This window comes from Aphis gossypii, unplaced genomic scaffold (genome assembly GCF_020184175.1).
Source record: "Aphis gossypii isolate Hap1 unplaced genomic scaffold, ASM2018417v2 Contig00278, whole genome shotgun sequence".
In the NCBI taxonomy this organism is placed as follows: domain Eukaryota; kingdom Metazoa; phylum Arthropoda; class Insecta; order Hemiptera; family Aphididae; genus Aphis; species Aphis gossypii.
Window position 1 is genome coordinate 38,766 of NW_026083051.1, and position 11,596 is coordinate 50,361.

The window sequence follows — 11,596 nt, forward strand, 5'->3', positions numbered from 1 at the left end:
TGGCGACTTGACTTTTGTGTACCGTCAATGCCAAAGCTTCCACTAAGGGCAATTGCATTCTAGTTACTTTATGGTACTCTGCATTACCGAGTTGAAATTCTAATTTTATAATTTCAATTGGTGTCCACTAGCACATATCATTTGTGTGTTCGCCTTCGGGTTTTAGTTTATCTTTAATCTTCTGTCTGGTTAGTGACCCCACAACTAGCTCATCAAACTTGATCCAAACTCTTTTTGCAACTTCTTTACCTCCTGCAGTCTGTCCTTTGTTTATTTGCATGAGTTCTCCGATTGCACCGTTCACTATGCCGTCTTCAGTTGAAATGTTTGCTATCACCATGTATTTAGCTGTTTCTTTTAAAAAAACCTTTAAGCTAAACCCATAATCCTTTTGTCGTGGCAGTTTCTTGGCAGATTCAATATCCGATCGTTTCGCAGACGTATCAATGGTTTCGGATATGAAACTAACTTTATTCATAGAGTTAAGCACTCTCCTGTTCATTTCGTCGACTTCGTAATTAGTAGCCCAAAGATGCATTACTTGTGGTTGAAAAGTAATGTCTAGGTGGGTTATAAGATTTCGGAAATATTTTACATCAGCTTCCTCAAAATGTCCTCTGGCCAACTTTGTTAACATTATTGCAAATTGTTTGTCATCTTTTTGGTGCATTATTTCAGTCAACTCATAAAACTTGAATGTTTCCCAAATAGATTTAATCGATAACATTTCTTCAGCACTTGGAAATTTAGACAATATTTCTTCAAAACTATCGTACAATGATGTTGCTAATACCGGTGTTAATTGAAAGAAACCGCCAAACACTATTACATTCATGTCACCAAATGGTTTATTTATTCTTAATATAGACCTCAATCGTTGATCAATGTATCCCAGTGTTTTTATGCCAACCATGGAAATTTCATCAATTATCAAAAGTTTTACATTGGCAAACTGACAACGTAGTGTATTTGAAATATCTGAACTTAACTTTGGTAACAATCCGGCAAATTGATTCAATGGTAGTTTGAACGCGGAATGAAGTGTTAATCCTTTTATTCCATATGCAGCTTTACCTGTTGGTGCTGTCAGCAATACGGGAGGAAATGACAAATCATCTATATCTAGTCTAAGATTTGCTATCCGAATTACAGATTGTGCTAATGCTCGTATAAGCATTGACTTTCCAGCTCCCGCTGGTCCAGTGACAAATACCTTCATCGCAGGATGACCTTTTCCCCACAATTGACTTCTTATAACATTAGTTGTATGATATAAGAGTTGCCGTTGACCGTCGTTTAGACATCCGATTAAGTCTTTAAACTGTTCATTGTCTATCAGGTGCACTATTATCTTACCACCATCTTTAGGTGATCATCTACATCTGATGTATTGGTATTTTCATCATAATTTCCAACATCGTTTATTAGTACATCGTCTGGTACCCAATCTTCATCGTCTACAAGCTGATTGTTGTTACGGCCTTGTTCTCCTTCTAATTATGTTTCTTCTACTTTATTAAACTGTTGGTACAACTTTTTTATTTGATCAATGTTTGTTTCATACACTTGTTTACAGTTAATATCTAACAAATCGGTTTTTTCATTGGCCATGGTAAAAATAACATAATATTTTCTCTGTAAAAGTCTTGTTCATTTTTATCCACATTAAACCAAACTACCGAATGATTTTTCTGATTTTACGTTTATGTATATACTTGTTTGGTTTTCCGATTAGAGTGGAGTCAATCGGATAAGTGGTATCAGGTTCATTATCAGTGTCAGAATCAGAACTGTTGTTAGCCGGTTTTTTTTTACCGTGGACTTCATAATTGAAGCCAAATTCTGCTAAAGTTACATCTTCAAGACTGTGTGGTCTACATGAATAGTATTCATTGAGACCATAAAAAAAAATGTCATCAGATTTCGGATCCATTTCTCCTCTAACTGCCATTGGTTTCAACATTCGAGTTCTTTTATCAGGATGGCTAGTGCTTATAAATATATACCCAGTTGAAATATTACATTGCTTCATACCTAAACAAGTGTACACTGCTTCCTGTGCAGAAATTTCCTGACTCCCTAAAAAAGTTGACGCTATCTTTTTCAGTTGTTCTTCAACCGATAAATCAGTAGAAGACTTAAGATTTTCGACAATGTCTCTCATTAGTTTTGATATTCCACGTTTGCTTTTTCCAATATACTCGATTACATATCTAACACAAGAATAAACGTCTAATATAAACTGTATATCCATGTTAGATTGCCATAACGTAAATAATTCTTCATTGGATCCAGAAACCATTCGTTGTTTTATTGTACGTTTTAGAAAAACTGTTGGCCGTCTGATAACAGTTCGAATAATGGATTTATATTCATTAACATCTTTAATTGACAATTGTTGTAAAATGTCTTCTAATGATGGATCTGAAGATGAATCACCGTCCTTGAAGTCCCTGAGGTATTTCAGAAGTTTTTCATATTGTAGTGTACGAATTTTTCTTGTGATCGGATTACTTATGTCTTCTGTTAGCGAAGTCAATATACAGGTTTCATTCATTGGCGGATATGGTATGTTGAAGCGACACTTTACAATTTGTTTGTCTTTGTCAGTTCTGTAACAAGTGTGTGTATGGCTATGAGTATTTTTATGCAAATACTGATAGGCCGGACTGCCATCGTCTACCATACACGTAATGTATTTGTTGACAAATGTTACACATGCACCAAAAGTTTCTGGTTTGGCTGGGTCGAAAATAGGTGCATTGTCTAACCACAATAACATGTATATATGTGGACTGCCCCTATGTTGATATTCGACACGATAAAAGAAATGTTTCACACTGTGTTCTTTGAAAATAACATTTTTGGACTTGATCAATTTAAAAAGTGCTCTAAGCCTATGATCAAAATAAGTAGCACAAACAACTGGGTCTTGTCGAATTAAATCTGATTTGTGTGCATAAGTTAGGACAGTATCATCAGACAACGTTTTGGAGTAACGCAGTTTATACAAAATCTTTAACACATCAGTCCAAGTTGATTCACTAGGGCTAAATGTTAAGAATAATGTCGGTTGACCTTCTTGACGCACCATGGCAAAAGCATGTTTTCTCATTGCTGCAAGATATGAAAGTGAATTTTGTACGTTGTGTAACATTTGGTATCCTTGATCGTTGTCGATAATTTTGTTTAGAACAGCTGGATTTGCTACTTCATTCGCAGTTGTGTTTCCTTTTTTGTTTTTTCGTAAAACAATTTGCACATTGCTTGCAATTAGTTTTTGAACTAATACTTTGCATTTAAAAAACAAGTTAGATTAGTCTAATGCAAACCTTCGATCTACGTTCAGCATTTCAGACCTTACTACTTTTGAGTAATTTTTCAAAGGTGATTTATTTGTACGTGGATGCCCACCAAATAAGATATTAAATTTGGTGTTTTCTTTTTAGTAGATACATTTTGACATAGGCTACTATCCAATGGTAATCTTCGCTTTCTAATGTTTCGAACATTTTGAATTTGATATGTTATTTGAAAACTGGATTTTCCATTCGTTTCAATCTGTTCTTCCCACTGGCGATCTGGTTAGCTTTTTTTACATCCGGATCTTGCAGTTGTTTCAACATGCTCTTACGACTGGCGATCTGGTTAGCTTTTTTTACATCCGGATCTTGCAGTTGTTTCAACATGCTCTTACGACTGGCGATATGGTTTGCTTTTTTTACATCAGGATCTTGCAATCGTTTCGACACGCTCTTACGACTGGCGATCTGATTAACTTTCTTTAAAACTTGGTCTTTCAATCGTTTTATTGTATTTTTTAAATTTAACAATTTTCTTTGATTTGTAGCAACAATATCATCAGACGCACGGCTTAATTGTTTTCTCAATTTATCTTTTTCAAGTTCTATCAAATGAAGAACAATGTTTTAGCGTGTTATTTGTATTGCTTCTTTTTTATTTTGTGTACGTTTACTCGGACGTCCCATTTTATGAAAAAAAAAAAAATATATATATATATATAAGACAAAAATAATAATTAAAAATAAACTTACAGCTAAAAAAAAAACCCTTAATACTAGAAGTTTTTTAAAAAAAAAAACAACAACAACAACTGCTACCTCTGTCAACCAAAAAAAAATTACAAAATTAGTTGATAATTAGAGTAGGTATATAATATTATAAAAGAATTAATTTTAAAATTACCTTAACACAAGTCGCAATCACAGAATCCATATAATAAAAACAGAATCGATAATGATCTAAAACAAAATTATGAATGTTACTAAAAAGAAATATATAATAAAAACATTTGAATGTTAGTAGCACCACTTATAGTAGTGTAAGGCCAGAACCTTGAAATTTTGACTACATGTTGGTATACAAATTTATACCAAATTCCTAATTTATTCATTCTCCTTTATAAAACAAAGTAGTTGTTATTTAATAAATAATAAATTATCTAATGTTTTAAAAATTAGGTAAAATTAAAAAATTAAATAATATTTCCTACTCGCAGTATCTAATAAGTAAAATATGTAAAAAGAACATAGAAAAATAAACTTTAAAATTAATTATGTTTTGTTTACATTTCTTATGAATAAATCGTTATTTAAACAAATTGATGTTATTTAGGAAAGGTAATTAGAATATTGAATTAGTTATTTTAGTTAATGAATAATAAATTCAATAATGTAATTTTGTAATTTATTGTTATTTGATTATGATAAAAAATGTGTTCATATTTTTTTTAAACATGACTTAGTAAGACAAAAAAACTAAACTGTTTTGTATTCTACACACGTTCTCATGTTTTTAATAAAAACTAGAATCATATTTTAGTATTTTGAGTAATTGTTATAAATTCACTTAATTAATATAAGTTCATTACTGTCAAATCTATTTTATTTCTTCATTAAACGATTTATAAATATTTTTAATTTAATTATTTTTATAGAAAACACCTGGATATAAATACATATTATGATATAATATATGTTGTTAGACAACTATCAATCCCTCTATTTCATATTTGTGACTTAACCAAGATTACACTAACCTATTGATATACAAATTAAAACACATATATATGATAATAATATTATCTATTCAATTACTTAGCAAAATTGACTGATCTAAATGTTTAATATAAATAATTATTACAATAATATTCAATAAACAAATGCTAAATATTTTATGGAAACAAAAAACGTTCAGAATCTAAAACTAAAGAGTTTTATTTATATTAAACTATTATAGGTATTTATAATTGTTCAACATCAAAATCATAGTATACGAGTACTTTTTAATTGGTAATCGGTCAAAAAGTCTATGCAAAAAAAGTCCGAACACATTTTTAGTGTCAAAATACAAATTATTCTATTAAATTTTCATTTATAATTATCGAGATAATTATATAATTTATTATTCATTTTAATAGGTAGGTAATTAGATACATGTATTTATCTAGAATCTAGATCTATATAATGTTTGTTCTTTCATATAATAATCGTGATAATATTGATTATTCCTTGTACATAATATAAGTTTATGGTAGATAACATGTAGACATACAGCCACATATCATAGCGATAGATATATTTTAGATCATATACGATCTAAGAGGTATTTAATATAATATAATATATAGGTAATTAACTATAGTAAATTTCCGTTATATTTTTTTTAGTTATACGAAATAATAAGAATAAGAAAATAGAAAAAAATATGATACAGTGCGGCCAGCGAAACTAGAAGCTTGACGGTCACGCTACCGGTGGGCGTTTTCGTAAAAACCAGGGGTTCTAAACATTTTGGTTACTTGTAGAGCTGCGCGATCTTTTTTACGAAATGAAGCATTCTTCGTACCCCTAGTAAAAAACAGCCACCGGGAGCGTGGCCGCCAAGCTTCTAGTATCGCTGGCTGGACTATAATATAATACGTACCCATTAGTACAGACATTTTTAAATTTTAAAAATAAATATTAGTTATAAAGAATATTTTGTGTTTTCCGACTTTTTATTAGAAACTAAATAATGTGCTTAGACTTTTTGTCAAACTTTTTTTAAAACGGACTTTTATTCAGCGATTAATTTTAATTAATTGCTGTATTCATAAAATGTACAATGTACATACACGCTACACAACTTGATAAAGGAAAAAAATTATTCTCATACATGAGGAAATTCTTGATATAGATACTAATATAATATATTATATATACACGAATCGATGATTGCAAAAGCGTCATATGAGACAATTATTTAAAACTTTTGAATAATTGATAAAAACTGTATAATATAAATATTTTTGAAAAATAAATATATAAAAAAAAAGTATTTATTAAAATATATCATACACCTACTAATAATACTACAACTATAAAGACGGTTTTTTTCACTCAAAAACACATAATATTTTTATAATAGTATATACATTTTTACTAACATCTCAATTTCAAAAAATATATGACTCGTGACCAGGGCCGTATTTAGGAATTTTTCGCCCCCGGGTACAATATTTATGGCGCCCCTTTCCAACACAATTTTTTTAATACCATAGAAGTGGTGGCTAAATTTTTTTTTTCGGGGGGGGGGGCATAAAATTAATTCTTTTTTTATGTTTCCCTTTCTCATTGACAATTTAATTTGTAGTTAGTTTTTATCAATATGAATTAGGTAGGTACCTATGCATTCCAATATTATATTTTTAATAGTAGGTAAACCATACAAAAAAAACATAAGTAACTAATTTATAACTTAGGTCAAAAGTACTATCTACTTAGAATCTTCCATGATTCAAATAATAATGAATGATATACAATTAATAATATATACAATAATATAGTAATATAATAATATTTATTGTTTATTTTACAATTTTTTTCTCGATTGAATATCAGCAAAATGATCTATAATATCTTCATATTTAATTTGTTTTGTTATTTCTGATTCAATATTTAATATTGCAAGTGAGTTTAATCTCTCTTTAGAAATTGTTGACCTTAGGTATGTTTTTATTCGGCGTGAAGTTGAAAATGACCGTTCAGCGGTACAGTTTGAACAGGGAGTACATAAAAACATGTGTAAAGCAATACTCACATACGGGTAAATGTCTTCTAAACCTTCTATTTTTAACATAGAACTCATATTAATTATAGATGATGGAGAATTTTTCATACTTTGAATATAACTTTGAAAATGAACACATTCGTTAATAAATGTTACATCCAAATCTTTTGTATACATTGAGTATTAAATGTTCAGCTGAAACACGTACTTCTGATGGTTTTATCTTTGTGAATCTTAAATAAAAACTATACTTTGTTATGACATTATCGTAAGCTAACTTTCGACTTGTTAATTCTTTTATTATAGAATCACAAATCACTAAATATGTGTTTACTTAGAATTACAAACTACCTGTTAAATTGATTTCATTTTCAATAATACTAGCTGTTTCATCAAGATGTATTGTCCTTTTTTTTACGTTTGTAAATAGTTTCGTAACAATTTTCAGAACATTTTTTCATTGCTAGTACTTCATAATGTTGAAACATTTCATCAGAACGGAGATTTACAACATATTTTATCAATACTTCATATTGATCACACACTTTACATACATCAATATTGACTGATTGTAGATATTTACTAACCACATTAAATCGTTGAAGTAAATCACCCCAAAATAGTGACATAAATGTTACTTCAAAACGGTTCATTAATCTAAGTAAACCACGAGCTTCAGTTTGAGTGATAGATTTTTCATTTATATTTTCTGATATGTCGCATAGACTTTGTTTAACACTATCCCAATTTTGGTTTATAGCTTTACATGCATCTTCCCGAGCGGACCATCTTGTTTCGGAAAAGTTTTTCAATGTAGATTTTACTTTAAGTAAGTTCCAACGATGAGTTGATGAGGAAAAAAATGTATGAATACTTTGAATAAAATTAAAAAATATATTAGCTTCCTTACAGCAACTTGCTGCACATGACCCTACTAAATTGAGGGAATGGGCTGAACATGGTACAAAGTCAGCCAATGGGGAATCTTCTTTAATTCTAGCCTGGAGACCCGAGTAAATACCAGACATATTCTTTGCGTTGACATATGATTGACCCCTCAAATATGTAATATCAATATTATATTTTTTTAAGATAGAAAACACAGTATCAGCCATGCACTGAGATTTATGTCCAACATTTTCTAAAAAACATAAAAATCTTTCTACAGGTAAACCTTTGTTGTTAACATACCTTAATATAAAAGATAGTTGATCAACATGTGCAATATCTGGAATTGAATCTATAACAATGGAGAGATATTGCGCATTAATGACTTCTTCAACTATTTGATTTTGAACCTTAGTCGCCATTAACTTGATAAATTGTTCATATGTTGAATGAGACCAGTAAGAAGTATAACCTTTCCCAGGATTACCATAGTTTGCCAAATGATTAGCCAAAAAAGGATCAAATTCTGCGATCATTTCAAGGCACATCAAAAAATTTCCATTGTGCAGCGAACCAATATTCTCATTGTCACCTCTAAAAGGTAAACCTCGACTAGATAACGATTTGACAACAGCACAAACTCTTGTGAGCACATTTTTCCAATATATTTTTTCTGTTTCTAATTGAAATGTAAGCACTTCATTAACATTGTTCAATTCAGAAGATCTATTTTTCATTTTTACCACACATGTTTTATGTGAAAGTGAATTTTCATGTTTGTCTATTGATTTTGGCCTTTTCCAATCCGAGAAACCATTTTTTGAAAAGGCAGAAGTATTATTAAATAAATAGCAAGGAACACAAAAAACTGAACCCTTAGATTGTGAATAAACTAGATATTTTCTTGGACATTTCTTACCATCGACTAAAACTGTTTCAAAAAAACTTTTATTTACATAGCGGTTGATATTTCTGAATGAACCTCTACGAACTGGCTGGTAAATTCGTTTGGATTAACTAAAACTAGAATCTAAATTTTGGCTAAATCCATTTTTACATATGTAATCAATAGTACATGAATTTATTTTCCATTCAGCTGGATCTGACCTACAAATGATAATAAAATAATAATCTAATGATAGATGAGTAATTTAACATTTGAATACAAATTACATGTTCTAATGTACTATTATTAAGATTATAAAGGCTTACAAGAACATAGTATATAATATATATATATAGATCAAATAATATAGGTACCTATTCTGTATAACTGTATAAGTATAAAATTAAAAATAAAATACTATAAAATACATACCCTGGTATTTCTAACACTTCAGAGTAATTAATATCATGTTCTTCACTTGTAACAACAGCTTCAACTGAGGGAGGCTCACTATAATCAAATTCAACATTAAATTATAATAAAATATATATTTATACATATTATATACATTATTATAATAATTTCAATTATTACAAAATTAGTTCTAAACAGTCTGTTTAATTCACTAATATACTATTATTCAACTGTGTGAAATGTAAAATATTTCAAATAATTACCTACTCTGTATGAGTATAACTTTAAATAAAAAATAAAACATTATGAAATACATACCCTGGTATTTCTAACACTTCAGAGTAATTAATATCATGTTCTTCACTTGTAACAACAGCTTCAACTGAGGGGGGCTCACTATAATCAAATTCAACATTAAATTATAATTACTACAAGCTGTCCCAACACGGCGTTGCCCGCGTATTAGTTGGTTTTTTTGCATTTTCGTAGGCCATGCATTAGTGTTATTATGTATGAAAAAATTTAAAAGTAATTGGTAAAGTATCTAAATGTTGAAATTAAGTACAAACCAACATATATATTTTCTGAATTTACATTTGATTCATCTTATATTAAATTATTGTTTGTAATCAGTGACCTACTTACAAAATATACTATATACATTAAAAACATACAAAAATAAATTAAATTAATAAAAATTAAAAATTATTTAAGTACTACTTTGTGTACAACATTCCTGGTTAACCTGTCTTTCGCTAACACGAAGAGATTTGATGGTTTTCCTACACGTGAGCAGGCAACATATAGCTGTCCATGTGAGAAACATGTGTTTTCCAAATCCAAACCGCAAATAGACATTGTTTGGCCTTGAGATTTATTTATAGTCATCGCAAAAGCTAAACAAATCGGAAATTGGAGCCTTTTAAACGGTATTGGAGATTCCGACGCTATCAGTGGAATACGTGGCAACAGGACGATATCTCCTTTAAATTTTCCCGACAAAATTGTTGCTTCAAGAATATTTTCGGTTATTTGTTTTATGACTAAACGTGTACCGTTACATAATTGAGGTGGGTTTAAATTACGTAGAAGAATAATTGATGAACCAATTTTCAATTGAAGGTTGTGTGGTGGCATTCCTGGCAAATCCAGAGAATTCAAAAATTCAGTTGGAAAGTTTACGATTTCGTTTTCATCAATAACTGTGTCGATTGATTTAAAAGACATTTAATCACCGGGCAAAATCTGTTGTATAATATGGAAGTTAATTTCGTTCACATTAACATTTCTTGCTGCCAAAATAGCACGATTACAGGGCCAATTGTGATCTAAATAATAATTCAATATATCCGGAAAGACACTCTCAATTAGTTCATTTTTCGTTTCAACAACAGTGCAGAAAATATCTGGTAATTTTATGCATTGTGTATTTTGATGCAACTCAATTTCACCATTTCCAATATCCAGCAATTGTTTAGAAAATACTTGTGCTGTTGGATCATTTTGCAATTGTACTCGCATATTCATAGTCAGTCGAAGTGTCTCAACACTTGTCCATAACAACGATTGTTTTAAGCATGCGTTGATCTCATCGGCAAAAGTAAAGTGAGGAATAACTGGTAAAGTCTGCCGGAAATCACCGGACAGTAGTAAAACAGTACCACCGAAAAGTTTATTGTTACCTTTCAAATGTTGCATAGTTCTATGAAATGCTTCAAGTGAATGTTTATGAGTCATAGTACACTCATCCCAAATTATTATTGCACTTTTTTGCAACACTGTAGCCATTCCGCTTTTTTTTTTAATTTTACACATTGCGTTTGGTTTGTTATGAATGTCTAATGGCAACTTCAATGCTGAATGTGCTGTTCGTCCACCATCTAACAAAGTTGCAGCAATGCCTGACGATGCAATTGCCAAAGCAATTTTCTGTTGGGAACGTGTCTTTGCAAGAATTAATGATATTAAGAATGTCTTACCTGTTCCACCTGGTGCGTCTAAGAAAAAAAACCCACCTTGGTCAGCATCAACGGTCCGCATTATCCGATTATAGATATTTTTTTGTTTGGCTGTCAGTAATGGCTCATTATTCACAATAATTGTAGCTAAGTCAACGTCATTGTACTGTTTTTCTCGTTGCAAATCAGTGTTCACTAAGTCTACAGCCGGGCGATCATGTGATGACATTCCATAATGACTAAGTTGCAAATTTGAAATTAAAATACATAAATCTTCGATCAACACTAATGCTTCATTATACATCTCTGGTGTGAAATCTATATTTGGACATTGATTTGTTCGTCTAATTCGATGCAGTATATCTTCAGTCATATAATT

At 30.2% G+C, this 11,596-nt stretch overlaps 3 protein-coding genes across 3 annotated transcripts; all 3 read right to left on the reverse strand.

Moving 5' to 3' along the window:
• Nucleotides 1–127: 127 nt before the first annotated feature.
• On the reverse strand, nt 128–1,219 carry LOC126553597 (uncharacterized). Its single transcript, XM_050208741.1, has one exon. The coding sequence runs from the start codon at nt 1,217–1,219 to the stop codon at nt 128–130; it is 1,092 nt and encodes a 363-aa protein (XP_050064698.1).
• A 5,687-nt stretch (nt 1,220–6,906) lies between these two features.
• Nucleotides 6,907–9,047, reverse strand: LOC114119471 (zinc finger MYM-type protein 1-like). The gene has a single exon (XM_050208739.1). It carries the CDS (start codon nt 8,694–8,696, stop codon nt 7,464–7,466), a length of 1,233 nt encoding a protein of 410 aa, XP_050064696.1. The 5' UTR covers nt 8,697–9,047; the 3' UTR covers nt 6,907–7,463.
• On the reverse strand, nt 8,973–10,486 carry LOC126553598 (ATP-dependent DNA helicase pif1-like). Its single transcript, XM_050208742.1, has 4 exons — nt 10,005–10,486; nt 9,578–9,655; nt 9,278–9,355; nt 8,973–9,066 (listed from the first exon to the last, which is right to left on the reverse strand). The coding sequence occupies exons 1-4, from the start codon at nt 10,484–10,486 to the stop codon at nt 8,973–8,975; spliced, it is 732 nt and encodes a 243-aa protein (XP_050064699.1).
• Nucleotides 10,487–11,596: the final 1,110 nt, after the last annotated feature.

What these genes read in the sequence shown, in the direction of transcription:
- LOC126553598 (XM_050208742.1), bottom strand. Translation starts at nt 10,486, where the DNA reads ATGTCTTTTAAATCAATCGACACAGTTATTGATGAAAACGAAATCGTA. An exon ending in TTCGTGTTAGCGAAAGACAG is followed by an intron (nt 9,656 to 10,004) that starts GTTAACCAGGAA and finishes ATTTGATTATAG; the next exon opens with TGAGCCCCCCTCAGTTGAAG. An exon ending in GAAGTGTTAGAAATACCAGG is followed by an intron (nt 9,356 to 9,577) that starts GTATGTATTTCA and finishes ATTTGATTATAG; the next exon opens with TGAGCCTCCCTCAGTTGAAG.
- LOC114119471 (XM_050208739.1), bottom strand. Translation starts at nt 8,696, where the DNA reads ATGAAAAATAGATCTTCTGAATTGAACAATGTTAATGAAGTGCTTACA.
- LOC126553597 (XM_050208741.1), bottom strand. Translation starts at nt 1,219, where the DNA reads ATGAAGGTATTTGTCACTGGACCAGCGGGAGCTGGAAAGTCAATGCTT.